The sequence below is a fragment of the Heterocephalus glaber genome, unplaced genomic scaffold (genome assembly GCF_053883595.1).
Source record: "Heterocephalus glaber isolate CG9 unplaced genomic scaffold, H.glaber_assembly_v1.0 deba00000331, whole genome shotgun sequence".
Classification (NCBI taxonomy): domain Eukaryota; kingdom Metazoa; phylum Chordata; class Mammalia; order Rodentia; family Bathyergidae; genus Heterocephalus; species Heterocephalus glaber.
The window spans coordinates 38,355,759-38,377,673 of NW_028258142.1; the positions used below are offsets into that span (position 1 = coordinate 38,355,759).

The 21,915-nt window shown below is 33.0% G+C and overlaps 1 protein-coding gene across 4 annotated transcripts in view; it reads left to right on the plus strand.

Moving 5' to 3' along the window:
• Nucleotides 1-21,915, plus strand: part of Rit2 (Ras like without CAAX 2) — a 339,988-nt gene that overhangs the window by 106,693 nt on the left and 211,380 nt on the right. For all 4 annotated transcript variants that reach the window (XM_004855252.3, XM_087193264.1, XM_087193269.1 and 1 more), the window contains exon 3: nt 12,087-12,160. In XM_004855252.3, coding sequence (XP_004855309.1) covers nt 12,087-12,160 — 74 coding nt within the window. The remainder of the gene's footprint in view (nt 1-12,086; nt 12,161-21,915) is intronic.

The following is a 21,915-nucleotide window of genomic DNA, read 5'->3' on the forward strand; positions in this document are numbered from 1 at the left end:
TAGGAGAGTAAAGGCTGAGACTATACTGTGACCATTATAGTCTGTGTCTCAAAAATTTAAATAGAGAGCTAGACCAATTAAGTTGCTACAGGTACCTACTAACTTCTAGATATACAGGTTATGTGCAGCCACACTGGGCTGCCAGTTTTGTAAGGTGGAAAAGGTGGATACGTTAAAGGTTAGAAGACTGCTTTGCCAGTTTATAGTGATGTCTTCTGCTAATATCTCTTCATTCTTTTTGGAATAAATAACTAATTTCACATATCCTAATATTTTATGTATCCTAATAATTTTACATATTCTTTCACATAATAAAAGAGGTAAGATTATAGAACTAGATTATGGAACTTTTACAAAATGACATGGATTGTAAATGCTACATTATTGCAAATTGGTTTGCTAGGAAAATTTGCTAATCTGAGGTCCAGCTCTACTATGAATAAACTTTAACTTTCTTGACCAACATCTACAGATAAAAAGACATTTTTATAACTAAAGAAGAAAATAATGTCTACCTCAATTTCACTCCTTACCTCATTCCCACTTTAAAGGAAATGAGAATTTACAGGTTCCTCGAAAGACAGCTTTGCTATCATTTGCTAAATTCTGGAGGTTCTTGACTTACAACATAGATTTCTTAAATCTAAGAGATCTTTGTTATTATTTTTCTAAAGGAACTGAACAACTATAATAAAATAATATTTTACTCTAGTTTAGCCAATCATATTAATCCAAAATTCAAAATGAAACTTTACATATTTTTTAAAAAGACAACACTTTTGACTATTTATGTTGTGTAGATTGCACCCTGAAAAAGAAACTACTTGGAGATAAATAAAGCAAAAGCCATGCCCTTGAGAAATGGAAAGGAAAAATAATTCATTTATCAACCCCATGTGGATCACTCCTGCTTATGAAGATATAGGATGTATTTTGATACTCATAAAGCCATAGAGGGTGTTTCCACTGAATCAAGCAGTCTAAATTGGAAAATTAAAGAATTTCCAAAAACAGTGTTGGCCACTAATTATAAAGTGATGTAAGTGTAGAAACTGGAAAGGAGACAGTAGTTAGGTCACAAAGACACTCAGGATTCTATCAGGACACTGGAAGGTTTTTCACTTCTTTCACACTTGTGAAGAGTTAAGATTCACAAAGATACCAAAGAAAGTATATCTACTAAGAAGGTGATTAAAAAAGAGATGCAAAAAAAAAAGAAATTTATAATAGCAACAATACTTAAAACAAAATACTTCTGAATAAAAAAGAGATGTATGTAATACTGATGAATGGCAAAAGCACTGTATTTCCATGACTTCTTATTTCCACTCTTAGTGAGAGAATTTTATTGAGAATCAAAAGACAACTAACATTTGCAAAGAGAGAATGAAATCCCAAGATATGTGATTAGATTAAAAGGTAGGATGTGGCTACTTCAATGGAGTGAAGACGTGCTTTTTCTGATTCATGATATTTTACTATTCTAAGGAAATGTCTGGGTGCCACCTGAATCATCATGGGGCAGAGAAATGGAGTTCAGACGGGTGTATGACTTGAAGTCTCATTTGATATAAAGATGAAAAATAAACTGCCAGCAAAAACAATTGGTGGGATTAGTAAATGTTTGAATTGCTCTGTCAATAAATATAAATTGTACATTACTTTCAGTATGTAGAAAATCATTCAGTAGGTTGCTATATTTTCTGACATTTCATGTTCTGTGTTTTCCATTTTTATTAATAATTTAATAGAGGTTCAGAATAATATTTCCATATGGGAAGATGGATAAAAATTGAGGAGATAATGAATGGTTTAAATTATATTATCGGTGTCCGATGGTCCTTGATAAGTGTGAACAATGAATTGCTTATACTAGGACAATTCTCAAAGGAAAGTGATACAGCATCTGAGGCTCTTTTCTTTTCTGTTCTTTTCTTTTTGTTCATGCTTATGGACAGCATAAAAAGATTTAGATACAAAATAGCAGTTATGAGAAAACACAGAAGACTTTTATATTGATAATGATTCCAATACCTAAATTGTAGGACTAGAATTATTGGCTATTTTAGCTTGAGGTTCAGGTCTAACATGAATCAATGAAATAAAGGTAAATTATCATGGGCTACAGAAGGTTGGATTTAAAAGTAGATATACCTGCATCTATTTACACTAAGGAAGTTAAGAATTCAGAAAATGATTCAAGCACAAGATGAATAGTTAGACTCGATATCTTTAGGATTTACTCCATCTAATGGAATAATTACAGGAAAATAAATAAGTAGATAATATAACAAAATTTGAGACTAGTGCTTGTTCCATGAAGGCAAGTGGGATTTTTATCACACGAATTACAATTTAATTTTATTTCTTTAAAATTTTATTTTCCTTATTTTCTCTTTATATAACATCCTCTAATTATATTTTTAATATATTTATCAAATAGTTATTCATAAGGTGATATAGGAGTGAACTATTATAAACTTCTTCTTCTGGTCTAGCAAAATTCAGAAAATAAAGAATGCCCCCTTTGTGGGTGTGCATGTTTGTGTAAATCTGGATGATCAATAACACTGTGATTTGAGGACTTTAGGGGACAAAAACAATTCAAAGGGTATTCCTATGCATCCAAGATGCTTTAAAAATAAAAATATACTCTGATTTCTCTTCAGATCATATAAATATTTCACATTTTACTTTAAAAATAAAAATCATAGATGTCAGTGGCACATTTATTAACATTTGACAGATCTTGTATCTCTTTAAGGAACAGATGTTAGAAGAAATTAGAGATAATCCCTAAATAAGCCCCCAGAGGAACATGATGGAGTTAGGGATGAGGGAATACTCTGAGACTCACAGCCATTTTATTTCTTTCCTTAGATTAGAAATTACAATTAATTTTGTAATTCATAATTCATTTGTGCAAATACATATATATATATATATATATATTTTTTTTTTTTTTTTTAAACTGGGGATTGAACTCAGAACCTTGCACTTAGGAGACAGGTGCAGTTCCACTGAGCTAAATCCACAGCCATCATCTGTTTATATTTCTTTCAGTATTATTCTTTTCTGATTACTTCAGATGAATAATAACTTTTGAATAAGGTAAATTGATTCTTCTTATTTTTTCTTCTCAAAACTACTTCAAGTTTCCTTTTTTTCCATAAAATTTTTAAAGAAGTTTATATCTATCAAAACTGGTTCTGTGATTTTGATAAGACACGTATTAAGTCTTTAAGTTTAGAGAGAGGTAACATCCTCACTATATTGAGTCTTCCAACTAATGAAAATGGTATTTATTTATTATTTGATTCTTTCACTGGCATTGTTTTAAGCATACAAATCTTGCATATGTTTTGTTCAATTTATGCCTTAGTATGGCTTTTCTTTTTTCTCTTTTGTTATTATACCAAGCCCTTCTCAATAAGCTACATCCCAGCCCTTTCTAATTTTTATTTTGAGACAGGGTCTTGCTAAGTCACTAAATTATCCACTCTGGACTCTAACTTGTAATTCTCTTGCCTCAGACTCCCAGAATGCTGGTATTATAGGCATGTTCCCACGCCTGGTTTAATTTTTGAAATTATATATTGTTTCATGTTGCAGTGGTTATAACCGAGATGTTTTCTTCTTTGTCAGGTTGTTAGGATGGTCCTCCTTCTCTCCTCCTCCTCCTTAGAGCCATTGGTGTTTCCAGTTTGCGAGTTTCTTCAGTTCCAAATATGAGCTGTATGAGACATAACAAAAATCCATGGAACACAACACCGTGTCACGTCGTCCCACAGATACCAAAGTCCAGTTTCCCTCTTTTTTTTCCCGCCATTCAGAATCTTTGTATTTTTTATACATAATATGCATGATTTTAATTTGGAGAAAACAGGATGAATAAGAAAACATATCTATTCCATCTTCCAAGAAACATTAGTTTGTACATTAATCCAACATCTGCCTCTAGAGATTCTCACATTTTATCAGTGGGCTCCACTGGTACTTTGCAATCACTGCTTGTCTATCAGATGAGGGTGAAGAGTCCGTCAAAGTCTGGGACTCCCACAGTTTCTCTGAACATAAAAACACATTTTATTTATGTGAAGCACATTTTATTAATGTGAAGAAATAATTTGTTTTAAACCTATTCTAAGTGATGGAACTTCCTAATGACAGCTGTTGATTGCAAAGATCACCTTTTCCATTTGCTACTTTGGGATCTGAGAGGTCGTTGTTTGAATAGCATCTTCCAGTAATGACTCTCTGCACATGCAAATTTCTGTCCGGGGTCCTACAATTAGAAGGGACATGCTCGAGCTTGCATGCCACTCACGGAATCTAATGCTCATGGCAAGGCTTCCTGCAGCATGAAACAGTGATACAGGCACTGTGTCCTCTGGCATGTGGATGCTTGAATGTGTTTGACTGACCCACCATATCACTAGACTTCCCAGAGGAATCACATTGAGAATCCCTGTGACTCAAACAGATACTGACTGATATCAAATTCCCTACTAGAATCAGTTAATATCTAGGACAATATTTCAAAGGCTCTATAACTCAGATGTAATCAAGGAACCCTTCTTCCTCATAAGGTTCAATAAACTGGCCTCCACCCTCAATATTATAGCATGATAAAAAAATCTGCCTTATAATTCTTGTGAACTTCCTATGCTTCTCATCTCATGGAACCTTTGTCTTCAGCTCAAAAGAAGGGTGTTCTTCACCCAGTGTTAGTCTACAAATTAATTCAGCCTATTTTCAAAAACTCCTTCAAGGCCAACAAACAGATATTTCACTGAATGTTTAGGTTTGGGAAAGGGTTACTTTGGAATTTATGCAGGTTCTGTGCTCCCTTCCTGGACCCTCGGTCTTTCTTCTTCCAAACTGTTTCCTATCTAATACTTTTGAGGACTAACAATACTCAGCAACACTCCCTCTGATGTCCTCTACCATCTCTCCAAACAAACACATTTCTAAATGCTTCAGATACAGCACTCTTTAAAATTACACTCAGGTGTAATTGCCTGTTTGTATTTCTGTTCTCCACCAATATTATAAATTCTATGTAGGTAGAAACCACTGCTGCTTTTTTCAACACTGTAGATTATGTGGGAATCAAATATGTATGGATACACTCAGATATGTATTAATATCATTATTGATAAATATTGATACATTCAGAGGTATATCAGTGTTGATTCAACAATGATTTCACTTCTTATTGGAGAAAAAGTATCCAGTACACTATACTGCCAGGCACCTTCACTCTATATGTACATGCACATGTGTACACACACAAATGCACACATGAGATGATTTATTTAAATGATCCTCTGAGAAAGGTTTACAAATACACTATTTGAGACTTTGTACCATTTACTGCTTTTTAAAATTGAGTCAATAAATCATAACTTGGAGATAAATACTAACTCGGGGTTACAAAAATAACTTCTCTGAAATATCAACTATGCATCTTAGATTTGAGGGTAAATCATATAAGTAACATTCAGTTATCTTAAGGTTCTCAAAAGTCATCCAGATAAAATTCAATAACTTTCTGATTTTTCTTCGGTTATTTATTTTTATGTTTTAAATTACCCTGATTTCATACTTACAACTAAAATTTTTTGAAACAATATAAATGTATATTCTCGAAAGGAATTACATTCATTACTTAGAATAAATTATCCAAAATATCTTACACATTTAATCAAAAACTTGATATGCTTGATGATTATTAAAAAGATAGCCTGCCAAATCCTCTATGACTTACTGATTGTGAAATGAGTAAATGTAAATTTAAAAAGTGATTTAGTTTTAATATAGTTTGGTTAATTTGATGGAGACTAAAAAAAATCACAGCAAAACATGTATTGAGTTTGAATTGTGCTTTTTTCTAAAACATTATCATATGTGTTATTTTATTGATCTTCATGGATCTGCTATGTATTTATTGGTATGTACCATTATCTCCAATTTACAAATAAGGCAAAGAAAGGGAAACGCACATTTAGTGGTGGATTAAAAGCTTTAACACAGGCCTTTACTATTTTCCTCTTATCAAGCTCTGCTAGAGCAGAAGATTAAGGAAGATACCTCCTAAGAGAAAGGACAGTCTCAGATTAAACTTTAGTATTTTGAGATGAATTTAAAGGTGGTAGATGTCTCTAAGAATACTGCTTCATTGTGCTTTTCCTTGTAATGAATATAGCAGGCAGCTGCTACCCTTTCTGCCTGATAAAGCTTTGTGTACATTTGGCCTCTTGCTTGGAAAGATAAATGAGCTAACTTCAGGGCTGGGTCTATAGGCAGATGATTGAAATTCATGGAGGTGTTTATATGCATTCATCAGAGTATTTCTGACAGTACATTTCTGCATGGGTGGCCTCAAAGGGAGTGGATGAATGGAAACTGAAAAAAAGATTGTTTGTGGAGAGGAAATGAAAGGGATTAGTTTCTATGGAGGCCAGGCAGGTGACCTAGTTTTCCCACACTGGAATGTATACTCTGATGGACACTTTTTGAAAGACAGAATAAAAAAAAAAAAAAAAACTTGGATAGAGGACTGATTTTAGTTTCCAGCCAATTCACATCAAATTTCTTTGAAGGGGTTTTCTGATCTCAAGAGCAGCTTTTATTTAATATGTTTTAGGTGCTAGGCTTATCTGAGTCTCAGATAATCACACAGAGTTCTAGCCTTGATTACTCAGCATGCCCCTGGCCTCAGTAGGCTTTTTTGGGGATATGTGAGTTTAAATAAACAAACATGAAATTTCAAAGGCTCTTTTGTGATCCTCAGGACACAGACCCCTTTTCAAGGTAGCTTTTCTTACTTTCCTATGAAATTTAAAAACAACCTCATGCATCTTCGAAAAAAAATTACATGTAATTCTGTATGATTTCTCCTTATGAAAGGCAGATCAGTGTGTGGATAAAGGATAGAAAATAGAAAAACTGTAGAATTGGCCATATGTTTAATGGATTTAGAATGGCTGGAAGTTGCCAAAGCCATACTACATAGAACATTTCTGTGTTTTGCCATAAGGAATGAATTGCCTTGTCATATGGATTTGGGCATCTTAATATTCATTTGTATATAAGGGTTGCTATGTGTGTCTCCCACTGTGATTGTATAAATTCCTTGAGAATAGAGAGCTAGATTGTGTGTGTGCGTCTTCCTTTGTTCAGCAGCTAAGAAAAATCTGATTTGTTGGAGGTACTCACTGATATGCATTGAAAAAGTGCCTCCTACAGTTGATCATTACTACCTTCTAAATCATGAGATTCTGAAAATAATTCATTTGCCTATTTGTGGCTCAAAATCATTGGTGTGAATGCTTATTGATTTGTGTGATAATCTAATGATCTTCAAAAAGCTTTTAGCCCAGGTTAGGTTTTTTTTTTTTGATTACAATACAAATAGTGAGTGAAGCAAAATATATATTACAGCCAAACTTTGGGAGTTTGTGAACACCAGACTGAGAAGGTCCAGCCATACTTGACAGATGATATAAGCACATTGGATATGTTTACGCAGGCTGAAATAAGTAGGCTGGATTTACAGTGCAAATACGAATGCATTTGCCTTTGAGGGTGAACATCCATAAAAGTAAAGACAGTCTTTCCAAGCTTCTCCAGAGCTTCGGACCCAGATAACCACCTGATCATTGCCTTCACTAAAGTGATCCATATATATGGCAAAGTCAGCATTTACCGCATTGAACTGACACAGTTCTGCCTTCTTGCTCTCAAGAAATGTCCATCTGCAGATGCTAGAAATGCAAAGACTTTTCCTATGGTTTCATTTGTCTTTTTTCCCACATATAATCAATCATTAAATGCTGTAGTTTCTTTCTTTTCTTTTTTTGGGGGGACCGGGGATTGAACTCGGGTCCTTGCGCTTGTGCAGCAGGAGCTGAAACCACTGAGCTAAGTACCCATCCCTGTAGTTTCTACCTTAATAATGTCTTGTGAGTCATTAGATTTGTTTCAACTCAAATGCCACTAGCTTAGTAACAGACTCTATCTTCTCTTGCCTGTTTTACTATTTATTTAATCTTTCTGTGGCACTAGCCTCCACCTCAGAATTCGCTCACAACACGTCAGCCAAAATGAACCTGCCAAACATGCACCTTCAATGATAGCTTTATAATAGAGTTCAAATTTCCTAGCAAGAGTGGCCATATTTAAACTTCATGGAACTATCACGTACAGGCCCTCTGCTGCATACATTCCAGGCATCATTTCAATAATAACGATAGGGAGCAGTGAATTTAAGAAATTCAGACAGCTGTAAGTGGTGGAGCCAGATTTTCAATCCAGGCAGTGTGTTACTTCAAATGTCTCACTCAAAATCTTGATTCATTTTAATATATTCAGAAGTTCCTCTGGCGTATCTTCAAAAGTATGTCAACATCTTCTCTCTAAATTCTAGTATTTAATCACACTAAAACCATTTAAGTTTTTTGTTGGTCATATTCTTTTTCAGGGCAATTAGCATTTCCATCTCTTTATTATATCTTTCTTTTTATTAATGAATATTTTATTTTGGCATATTCATGCATACATATAATATATTTTCATAATGTGTATCCTTTAATTGTCTCCCTTGCCTTTTTCTTCACATTATTCCCTTCCTTTTCTCTACAATATCACTTCTGCTATTGTGTTTTTTCTCTCTCTCTTTCTCCCTCATTCCATGTATGAGAGAAAACATGTAATATTTGTCTTTCCAACTCTGGCTTATTTTGCTTAACAGTTTCATCCATTTTCCTACAAATGACATTATTTTATTCGTGTTTATGGCTGAATACTCCACTGTGTGTATATACATTTTTTATCAGTTCAACCATTGATGGGCACCAAGCTGATTCCATACCTTACCTATTGTGAATTGTGCTGCAATAAACAGGCTATATGGGTATTTCTGTAATATGCTGGCTTTAATATTCAGGTATATACCAAAGACCACAAATAGATGGATCAAATGGTAGCTCTATTTTTTTAGATTTTTAGAAACTTCCATACTAATTTCCATAGTGGCTCTTTTTTCTCACATCCTTGCCAGCATTTATTGTTGTTTGTATTCCTAATGATAGTGATTCTAACCAAGGAGGGACAGAATCTCAATGTAGTTTTGATTTGCGTTTTCTTGATGGCTAAAGATGTTGGACATGTTTATATATTGGATATCTCTATTTCTTTTATGGCTTCCATTCTTTTTTTTTCCTTCCATGTTGTTCTCCCTAACTGCTACTCAAATTAGATGCTACTTCTTCCAGGAAACACTCTTGAGTTTCCAAGTATAAGCAGGAAGTTAGATTGATATCACACAAAGTTGTCTTTCCTAGTCCAACGAAATGAAACTGGAAATCAAGAGCAGTTGGAATACTGAAAGATTTACAAATATGTGGAAATAAGACAATGCGTTTCACACAACCAATGCATCAGAGTAGAAATAAAAATCATGAGGCTAATGAGAAATGCTTAGAGATGAAAGAAAATGAAACACAGCATTCCAAAACTTTCCAGATGCAGCAAATCATGCTATTATAGATGCTCACATCTAAAAGGGGGGGTGGGGGGAGGAAAGGGGAAAAAAAGAGGAGAGAAGAAAAGATCTTAAAGAAAGGAGGGTGGTACTAGTAAAATGGCAGAATAGGAGCTTCCTGATAATATTTTTCCACAGCAATGATTTGGCAGCTTTGAGGGAGAATATATACATATATGCCCAATAGATTCCAAGATCAAGGATGAAACATTTAATATGTTGGCCCTATGCCCAGATAGCTGGATCACTCACCTTTGTACCAACTATGGACCTAACAGCTCTCTTTCTCCATGGGCTCAGTCTCATTTACCTATGCCCGCCATCAGCACCACTGCCAAGGGGCATGGGAGGGGTCCACATTCATTTGTATCCCAGATGAAATCCTATGGTGGTTAGTCCTGACTCAGACTCTTAAGAAGCCCATACTTGGTTCCTACAACTCTCTGTCATAGCTAATAGGCATATGAAAATGCTTGATCTTGTTATTCATTAGGGAAATACAAATAAAGACTAAACTGAGATGCTACTCATGCCTAGTAGCATGTCTATAATAAAAACAAAATAAGCAAGTATTGACAAAAATGATGAAAAAAATCAGTATTCTCATACTTTCCTGGTAGGAATTTAAATTTTAGCAAAAACAGTTTGGTCAGCCCCCCAAAAACTTATACATAGAATTAACATGTGATTCACCAATTTCACTGCAAGATATATCCACAGAATAATCATTTTTTAAAAGTGCAGTTCTGTGTGAATATCCATTTCTGTCGCTCTTCTCAAGGACTAAAACATACAAGCAACACAAATACATATAAATGGATTAATGAATAAACAAAAGGTGATATACACATGTAATAGAATATTATTCAGCAATAAAAAGGAAATAATTCCTTATGCATGGTATAATTCCAAATGAATTGTGATATTCTTTGCTTCCTTCCTCCACCCTTTCCTTTACTTCTTGCCTTCCTTCCTTTTGTCATTTTCTTTTCTGAGACATTATCTTGCCAAATTGCCCAGCCTGGCCTTGAAATTGTTAAAAATTTATTAAAATTCCTTAATTTCTTAAGTAGCTGGGATTACAGGAATTGGTCCCCGTGCCCTGCTGACTACAGCATTTATGTGCAAAGTGAAATAAATCAGACACAAATTATCTTATGTTTTATGATTTTACTTATGTGAAATTTATTTTGATTAGAAATTTTAGTCTATTTTATCCATTTTTAATTGTATTGTCTGGACTTTTGGTGTCATAGTCAAGAAATTGTTTCCAAATCCAGTATCATAAAGCTTTTCTCTATGTTTTTTCTAAGATTTTTATAGTTTTCATTATTATGTTTAGGTCTTTGATTTAACTTTTCATATATGGCATAAGATGAGCCCAAATTCATTATTTTGCAGTTAGATATTCACTTTTCTCAGCTTCATTTGGCACTCTTGTGGAAAATTATTTGGCAGCATATTCTGTAGCTTATTTCTAGACTCCCCATTCTCTATGATTGTCTGTATTTCTGTCTGTATGCAAATACCACACTTTTGATTACTGAAACTTTGAAATAAGTCTTAAAATTGGTAAATGTAAGACCTCAAACTTTGTTCTTTTTAAAAAACTATTTTGGCCATTTTGTCCCCTAGGGTTCCATATGATTTTCTGTATGGATTTTTTAACTGCTGCAAAAAGCAGTTGGAATTTTTATAGGGATGGAATTATCTTTAGAGATTACTTATTATATAGTGTTAACTTCTTAGCAATATTAAATCTTCAAACCCATAAATATAGAATGTCCTTTTATTTTGTGTTTTTTCATTCCTCTATGCAACAATATATTGTAGCTTTTAATATATTCTTTGACACTTTTAAGCTTATTCCTAGGTATTTGATTTTTGATAGTATTGCAAACTACATTGATTTATTGATTTTCCTTTTAGTTTATTTATTGCTAGTTTAAGAAATACAAATTTTTTTCTCTTATGGAATTTATATTTTTCAATTTAGTTGAATTCATTTACTCTGTGTGTATATGTTTGTGAGAGTGTGCAATTTATAAATTTTTACACATAAGATCATGTTGCTTATTAATCCAATTTTTATTTTATTTCTTTTCCTTGCCTAGTAGAGGCTAAGACTTCCAGTACTGTGTTAAATAAAATTAGTGGAAAAAAGGCAATCTTGTAACACTCCTGATTTTTAGGGAAATCTTTATGCCTTTTACAATTACCATGTTAGCATGTGTTTTTTGTGGTGCACAGTTAGAAAATAATTGATAAATTTTCCCATAGTTTTTTTTTTTAAGGTAACATCACTAGGGTTTCTGAGATCATGAAATTTTTCTGATGAACAAAAACCCTACCTGATTTCACTCGAAGCAAAATTCTTTTTCCTGTATTTCCCTGAGTTATAATGTTATTGATCTGTACAGTTTACTTGAATAATGTATCTGGTAATCTGTGTAATTTGTTTAGAAATTCTGTATTGTGATGAATCTAAAAATTAATCATACCTTTTTTCTGAATGTAAACTTCATATTGTGTTTTTCAGAAGATGCTTATAAGACCCAGGTTAGGATTGACAACGAGCCAGCATACTTGGACATCTTGGATACTGCTGGCCAGGTAGGTGTCCTTTAAACCCGGTATCTGAGACTATTTTATATGTGGTCATACACTGTATACACAAAATAGATGTGCTTTCACTCTTCCAACAGAATATATTTGCCATAACAGTGAATATTCAATTGGAAAAGAAATGGCATGAAAATATTTTTCATTATTCGTTACCAACCAGAATATTCTAAAATTTAGTATTTAATAGGTATTAAAGTGTACATGTAAGTGAAATCTTGCCAATAAAAATTTGAAATTAATAAAATATTCTATTATTCTTCCTCAGAAGTTCACAAAACTCTAGCTTACACCCAAAAGTGAAAATTATTGTTATTACAGAATTTTTGGTGAATATAGAAAAGGAAGGTTTGTTTAGCATATATATTCACAGAACCAAGGCTAAGGAGATATTATAATGGAATAAGTGAAATCACTGAGATTTAGCATAATTTAATCATTTAATTTGCAAATCTGAAGAAAAAGGTGAAAGAGAAGGAAGAGAAATTATTTACTTGAAATGTAAATACAGATAGAAAAAAGACAATATAGTGATGGTAATCTATGAAGAAAGGTATCAGAGTTACACCCTATTTAAATCCTTGCTGTATTTAGAGGAGTAAATGTTTTACTTCAATTCGTACTTTTAAAAATGTTAAAAACATAAATTCATGCATTGAATACCTGATATATGCCATGTCACTTAAAAATGAGGCAGAATAGGAGAAAGAAATAAAAATACTTTTAACTCATATAAAACAAAAGAAAAAAAAGAGAAAAATCAGATAAAAGAAATTATATGTATAGAATATAAATGCCTCAAGAATCAAAATAAATTAAAATGAATCTATATTTCCTGGAATATACAAATATTCTCAATGAAATATTAAGTGAAAGAATAAAACTAACTATGTTATGTTTAAAAGAGTCTTAAGGATACAGAAAATAAATAAATCAAAGAATGAAACAGGACAGGGATTAGCTCAGTAGTAGAGCACTTACCTAGCATAAACAAGGCCTTGGGTTCAATTCCCACCTCTGAATAAATAAATAAATAGATAAATATTATATTTTCATCTTTTTGTGTCACTACTTAAAATTACTAGTAATTGAAATATTGATAGTACAAAATCACTAGAAATAGTCAATTTCTATATTTATGAGTTGTACGAAAACTATTTGAAATCTATATATTAACAAGCTCATCTGTTTTTAGAGACATTTAGTCAACAAATTTATGGATTAAAACTATTAAAACATTGGTGATATTTAGAGTAGAAAATTATTTCAGTGGTTTGAAAGGACCATCTTTTCTATGGCAAAGCACATTTGTTTTTCAGATGAAATACAGGACTAATTAGAATTAGTCTAATTGAGTCGATTTAATTTCAACCAACACAATAAAGTACTTTTTTAAGAGATTGAAATCTTCAAACTAGAAAAGCTAAATAATAAAGTTGAATTACTTAAAATACTCAACTAAAATTGTACCTTCATAGAAACTGAAGTACTTCAGTTGAATTCATTCAATCTATACAGCATTTTTGTGGACTTATCTGGTTCCAACTGTAATGTTAATGTAATGGTAAGTAGCCAGTATATTTCTCTTTCCCATTGTTAATAAATTTGTCCATGTCATCATTCACATTAATGGGACGCAGGCCTATGTGACAACCTGCTCATTCTTAGCTACTCTCTGTAGAGGTACAAAGGAGATGTCTTAGTTACTTTTCTCATTGCTGAGATGAAATACCTGACACTGAAAATCAGAGGAGGAAAGTTTTATTTACCTTACAGTTTGTAGAGGTTTCAGTCCATAATTGTCTGGCTCCAAGGCAAGGTGGCTTGGTAGAGGGGTATTCCAGAGGAGAAACAGTTCATGGTAGGCAGAAGGTAGCAAAACAAGCAAGGGAATAGGACAGCTCTTTCTATCTTGTGTATTTCAGTCAGGCTACTTAGGGCAAGTAGCACTCACACCCTTAATCCTAGTGCCTTTGAGTTTAGCATTGCATCATGAATCAATCCCAGCATACTTTAATCCAGCCACTTCTTAAAAAGTCTCACCTATGAGGCTTTGGTGGGACATCTAGGCCTCAAACGATAGGTTTCTGTGCTTTCCCAAGGGGAAAAAAAACATGTTTCAGGTAGCCCAGGACTCTGGAAAATGAGGGAACATGGGGAGCAGAACTAGGCCCATTCAAAGAAAGGAACAAAATCTACCCCACCTAAGGCTGAAACAGATCTGCTCCAGGCACCACACAAACCTTAGGAACCAGAAAAATGCTTTAAAATGTTAAGTTTAACCTGTTTGTCATATGCATTATTGTGGCAAGCACTGATTAATACTTAGTAACAATGGAGCAGTTTTAGTCCAGTGTAGCTGGAGATGGAGAATAATATCTATCTAAAGGTAAAGTAGTGAATGAAAGAAAAATCGGTGATTGTATGCTCTGATAATACATAGAAGTACATGAGGATAAAGAGATGGTGACATAGTGGCTTCCAAACTATTATTAAACCTGCACGTGTAGGAGGTGGACTGTACAGTTGTGTCAACCGAATTCACATTCTAGTAGTGGACAGGAGAGAATGTCATTGAAATATTTTTTAATAATACCATCTTGTTTGCTTTGCTTATGTTCACATTTGTTGAAATTTACACTAAATCTAGAGGATGAGTAGAAAGGCTATTAGTTACATTATTACATAGCATTTGAGTAACATTTACACAAAAATTGAAGTCACTGTCCTCTTTGAGGCAATACTGAAGGCCAAGTCCCCACCTGTTTTATGTTTAGGCATATTGAGGTAAAAAAGTACTGTCTCTTCCTTCACATTGTAAGCCTCGTGCTTGATGCCTCTATGACATAAGACAAATTATCAAAAAAAAGAAAAATCAGAACAATTTTATTTAACTAAGGATTTATGAAACTCAGCAACTTCACAGGATAAAGATAGACCTGATCATCCTGAAAAAAATTATGTTTCTATACTTACAATTGGTGAACAAAGGTTAGCTATCACAATTATGATTGGAAAAAGGGGAGCTACCAACTAGTAGAATAAATGAAGGTGGATTTAGCTGTGCTATTTGTTCAGATTCTTTTTGGCCTATCTGTGCCACTTGCATTCTTTCTGAGTATAGAACAGAATATCTGCCACATGAAGGTCTTCAAAAGAGAAGAGATAAGGAAAGATCAGAGAGATCCTTTTGCTTCTATGGTTTTCCTAGCTTCTCAGTTATCATTTTTAGGAATAGCATATCTTCTATCCCATCATGCTACACCTATAGCTTGAAATGTCACAATAATTCCATGGAGGAAGGGTTGATATCATCATCAAGTACAGTATCAAATTGGAAAGGACCATTATTCTGGGGCTTCAACTGTTTTTTTTTTCAATGTTCAATTTTTCCACCCAATACTTTTAAAATCTATGATTGTTATTTTCCATCATTCAAGAATTCCACTTCTGAAAGGAGACGACATTGGAAAAGCTTTAATTAAAAGAAGGCATTTTCTTCCCATGACATAAAAATTATTTTCCTCTCTATAGCTTCCTATTGGATCTAGACAGTTCCTTTAATAAATTATATGACTAATTTCCATAAATGATGGGTTTTAGGCTCATAAAATTTAAGTGGTTCACAGTATATTGAGCTCTAGACTAGAAACCATCCACATTCTTCTAAAACTCTTTCATACTTTATTTTTTTAATGAAATCCCTTTATGTGTTGCAAAGACTGCCATAGACCAAGAAAATTCAGCTGGGTATTTAGCTCAGTGGTTCCGCTGCCTGCCTTGCAAGCGCAAAGTCCCGAGTTCAATCCCCAGTACCAAAAAAAAGCAACAACAAAACTCAATCTCTACCTCCAAAATTCTTGAAGCTTGGGGTACTGGGAATATACCAATTAAAAAGTTGCAGAAGCTGGGCATGGTGGTCCATACTATAATCTCAACATTCTGAAGGCTGAGGCAGGAGAATTACAAATTCAAACCCAAACTGGGCGATTTAGTAGTTTAGGGAGAACTTGTATCAAAATTACCAATAAAAGGAAGAGAGGCTGGGAGTGTAGCCCATGTAACTCAGTGTGAAGGCCCTGGTTTGAATCCCCAGTTCCATCTAAAAAGTGTAGCAAATTGTGATAAAGACTATATTAAAAGTATATAAATTTGTTAATGGGTTACATCTGATCCCTCAAATACTTAAATCAAAACTAGAAAAAAAGTTACACTTTTTTAATGAAATGAATAAAATTTGTATAAGGAGTTCAATTTAACTTAAATGTATTTAATCAAACTCATCCTTACACTTAGTAAATGGAGCTCTCCTCCAAATAACTTAGATTCTTTGTTTGACAAGCCATTGTGTCCAGTGACTGAAATATCCTAGTCTTAAACATTGCCCCAAACATGGCTTCTCTCTGTATTAAGTCATTTTAGAATAATGCAGAACATGATGGTAATTTGTTATTTCATTTATCCCCTAAACAACTCTACAGTCAAAGCGAGTCCCTAGCCATTCTGAACCTAATTTACTCATCTGTGAAATGAGAGAATTAGAGCTGATCTCTAAGGTGTCTTCCAGATTTCAAACTCTGTGATTCTCTGAATTACTATTGTCCTGATTTGAAGATAATTCTTTACCAAAAGCTTTAGTTGCTTTTAACCCTTGAACTTTGATTTTTTTTTTCATGCTTGTGGCTTATCTGTAGAGAGACTATTTTAAGACAACCTTTTCTTCAGGATTCATGCTATTCCACAAATGGCTGTGAATATTTTAGGGTTTGAGAAAACAAAACCTGGGCTACAATTGTGCCCAACAATGTATAAAATACTGACATTATTGAACAGTCATTTCACAGGGATATTTAAGACAGAGCCTCTCTAATTATATCCTAGCATCTGTACACATGCACTAACATTTTAGTCAGCTTTTACTGCATTTTAATAGTTTTGATTATTTAATAGATGCTAATTTATTGATTGATTTGATTCAAGCAATTTCACACTAGAATCAAAAGGCATAATAAGGTAGATTTTGAGAAGGTTCTCAATCTTCAATTTGCCAAGAATTTTCTTCAGTTAAATGCTTATTTTAACTGAATGCTAAGGAAAGATAGAGCTTCTACTCCCCTACCACTTCCCACTCTAGTGTATTTCTCATACTGATGCCTACCCAACACTGGGCTCTAATGGAGGTCTTTGATAACTATAATTTTTACATGGGGATTCCTTTCATGTCAAATCATATTATGCAGGTGTTACCTCTAGAAATAAGATGCATTGGAAGAAAATATTCTAAACATAGAAATTATCTTTATCTGAATGTCTTGCCATATAGTCAGAACTACCTAGGGAAAAAAAGGAAAAATGTTTTAAAAGATACGGAAAAAAATAGCCAGATATTAAAATGCAAACTGACATCACAAGCATTGCCATTACAAGAATCAAGAAACCTGACTGTACATTAAGGAGATAAAGTAGTTTCTCAACCAGACTCAAATTCAGAATTGATAGAGCTTGATCTTGGGAAAATGGATGAAGATCAAGGTGATGCATTGTATTGAATAAACTAAAAACAATGCATTGTTACCATTACTACAAAGAGGATGACAATGAATTCTGACTTTTTAAGAATATTCTGACTGGTACCTGCTCTATAGTAATTAATACTTGTTCTATTTTTAGCACTGACTTTCAATTTTTAAAATGCTCCATTTCTGCCAATAACTTATATAGTTATGCAAGCTACTAACTCATTTTTAATAATGAAGCTCTAAGAAATGGCTATAAAACTACCTCTTATTTAAATATGTAAACTAGGACAGCATGCCACTATAATGAACATGACCAAAAATAAAAGAAATGATTTTAGTAGTCAAATAAGTCTAAAAATAAATTTCACATGTTCCTCATAAACTTTCTTACAACAAAGGAGTCAATTTCTCATCCTGAATCTATTTCATATTTGCATTCAATATAGAATACTAGTTACCTATTTTGTTTTAGTTTAAGATATTTAGAACCGATTTCAGAAATGGGCTTATAGAAGTATTTCAGTAGTAAAATAACCTAACAACCCATAATTTAGGAACAAGGAAAATAATTTCAATATTTAGCAAGAAAAACACAAAAATATTTTAGAAGTATGCAAATTTGTGATGACAAGCTACAATGTGAACCATTTCTCTAACTAGATGCAATAATGATATTCATAAATAACATACAGCACTATCAAGAAATTAAAAATACATGTAGATTTTATGCAAAAGAAAGCAAAAATTATGCAAGTACAAAGATTTGCCCATGATGACCTATTTAGGTTAAAAATATTTCTATTGATTCAAGGGGGAAAATTAGCTGTCCATTAACTGTGACTTACAAAAGCCAATATTAATGTCCTTAATAATTCAGTGTATTCAAGAGTCAGCTATATGAGATGATATATCTACATATAGCTGTGTATTTTTCACATTATTAACATGACAAATTGGACATTCATAGGTTTGCAATGCAGTATTAACTTTTTATATTGATACAAAACTACATATAATCACTATTGTCCCAGCCATTAAAACTTACACTTTTATTTTTGTGCATGTTAGAAAAGAATTTAGACCCAAACCTGAAAAAAAAGAGATGTTAAATTTCATTATCGTATTCTAAATCATATAACCTTTTTAATTTTCTCATAGTGAATTTCATTATCAAACTATGTTTAAGCATTTAATTACTCACTACTGAGATATACAGAACATTAAGATGTATATTTATAATGCATACTTTTTTAGCTGAGACTTGGCAATTTTTAAGACTAAACCTTCCAAATTAAAAGAATAATTGATTTATACTTGACATTAAAGTACTAAGTTAAATACCAAGATTCTCTAAAGTAAATTATTGGTTGAAATAGCAGAGAAACAGAATGCCACTCAATGACTTCATCATTTATTTTTCATCTTCCTGGTTGCTACCAGTTCCACTTTTTGATGAACAATTGCAGAGGTTTCCAGTTTATAATTACTGCTGGGTCATTGTGCAACATACACTAAGATAGTCTTTAGCAGAAGGTCTGTAGTTGATTTGTAAATGTTTTCTATTTAATATTATTTAAATAATTATACATAAAATTTAAAGGGGGTCCTGAAGTCATATATTGCAGCTTCTTCAATTTACAAATAAAATCAGGGGGCTCAGCAGAGGGCAGTGGCTTATGCAAGGTCACATGGCTTCTAAATTTCATAGCTGGTTTCATCTTTGTACTATGCCCATGAGTCCTCCCTGAATTCCTACATTGAAGTAGTTAAATTACATTTCTTAAAAGCTATCTCTATGAAAATGAATGGTGCTGAATTGTTTATGAGTGGCAATTCTTGATATTTGTGTATTATTTGGGGGGAATGTCAATGATACGTTTAAAAGAGATTTGGAAATCAGTACAGAATAGTGACAAGAAAAAATGGAAAAAAAATTTACTATTCAAAATAGTAAATCATAGAAGAATCTGAAAAAAAGAGTACTATCAGTACAAGGGTTTGTTTACCACCATCTTTTCTTTTCTTGCATACTTTATAATATTTTGCACAAATGATTTTGTCTTCCTTGTTTTCCCATGAGTTACATTGTCTGCCTATTGACCAATTGTTAAACCATTTAAATTATCTAAATAAATAATATTGCAATCTGTTTGACATTTATATGAATGATTGAATTACCAAGAACAAAAGCCTATTAGCTTAGCCCCAGTACTTATTTCATGAAGAAGGGACATATTTAGCAATAAGTTTACAATAAAAATGAAACATATAGATCTTATATCCTGTTTTTGTCATATCCAACAGAAATGGGATACGTACCATTCAACAAAATATTTATTGTCTCTGTAATTTACTTTCTCCTTATGTTAAAATAAACAGCTTTGATTAAATATTATTTAAAACATATTGCATTCTAACATTCTGGGATTATCAAAACTAGCTTACTCATTCATTGACGAGTGAACTGTCCTGTACTGAACAGTGATTATGGTCTCTGCACAGTGCTAATAGCTGACAGATTGAAGCAAGTTTCAAAAATGTTTCCTATCATCAAGAAATTTGGGACATCTTAATAGAGTCAAGATGTGCTGCATACTTAGCAAAAATGTCATTAACATATTGTAAAGGTAGCTTTCAGTAACATTTTACAATGACAGCCAACTATGTTTACTAAGGTAACATGACAACCCAGAAAAGAATAAATCAGAAGGGATTTTCCCCCAAAATGACTCATATCACAGAAGAAGTATATTCATACACAAAACTTCTGATATCTCAGTCTGTCAAAATAAAGATGCTGCTGTGCATGGTGACACACACCTGTAATCCTAGCACTCAGGAGGCTGAGGCAGGAAGATCACCACTAACTAGTTCAAGACCATCCTGGGCTACCTAGTGAGTTAAAGACCAGTCTGAACTACAAAGAGAGGCCCTGTCTCAAAACAAAACAAAACAAAATAAAACATATATATATATAAATAAAATGTATAACCACCACTCTACAGACTTTCAAGGAATAGGATATTTTGATGACAAACCAAAGGTTTTATAATAACTTTTCTTTGATTATTCTTTTTACTTCTTTTATAAGTATAGTCGTATAATGATGCTAATTATTTTCCTGTGTTTGATTTAGGGTAATAGAGGGTTAAAGGGACTTAGAGTGTTTTTCAGAAACCCCTGTGTATCTTGAAAGCTTCAAAGAGCCAATAAGAATTCAGATGAAAGGAAATGAAAAACTATGTTCTGGGGATTATTTTAAAGGTTGAAGAAGAAATTTGGTGCTTCTTTCTCGATACTATTTTTGCCTTTTATAAAAGATAAGCAGGTTGGAAAACTGTATATTGATATGATTTGGATGTACTTTGAGTGTATCTCTCAAAATTTCACATCCTGAATTTTGTCCTCAGAGTGATGATATTGAGAAGTAGTGGAAATTTTAAAAGGGAGCCTACCAGGAAGTAACTATGTTATTGGGACAATGCGCTCAGAAGGTATTAATGCTAGACTAGCAGAAAGTTAGTTCTCACGAGAGTGAGAGAGTGAGTTGTAATAAAGGAGCAAGACTGTGTGCTCCCCCATGCCCCATTCCTGGCTTCCTGTCTTGTTATGTGATCTCTCCTCATATATTATCCTGCCATTATGCTGTCTTCCATGTTGTGGTACAACCAGAAGGCCCTCACTAGAGCCAGTAAATGTAAGTGCCGTGCTGTAGAACCTCTAAAACTGTGAGCTAAATAAATCTTTTATTTTATAAAGTGGAAAGCTCCAGGTATTTTATTAAAGAAACAAAAAATGGACTAAGACATATTGTATGGGAGAAGGGAGCTTTATCCAGAAATAACTACATGAATTTGATTGCAGTAATGCATAGACACAGAGTTAAATACCTAAGATGTGGTAGAAAATCACATGGAAAATACCAAAGACTTTACATTTGTTAAAAGACAAAAATAATAATGCATTTAGCTTAAATTTTTAATTGTTGATATTTATCATTTTAGAATTGAATAATAGCTCATTTTATAAAATAGATGAACTGGGCAAAGAGTGGTTTTATAGGCAGAAACGGACAGAAGAAAGTAGAAATAAGGAATAAAAAGGAATAAATAACTTGGTCATTTCAAAGTTACTTTCTTTATAGTTAAAAGAGAGAGACTAAGTTATCTTGCAATCCCAGAGGTACCTGCTAGTTCTTGTTTTTAGTTTTGAAATCTGGGCAATTTC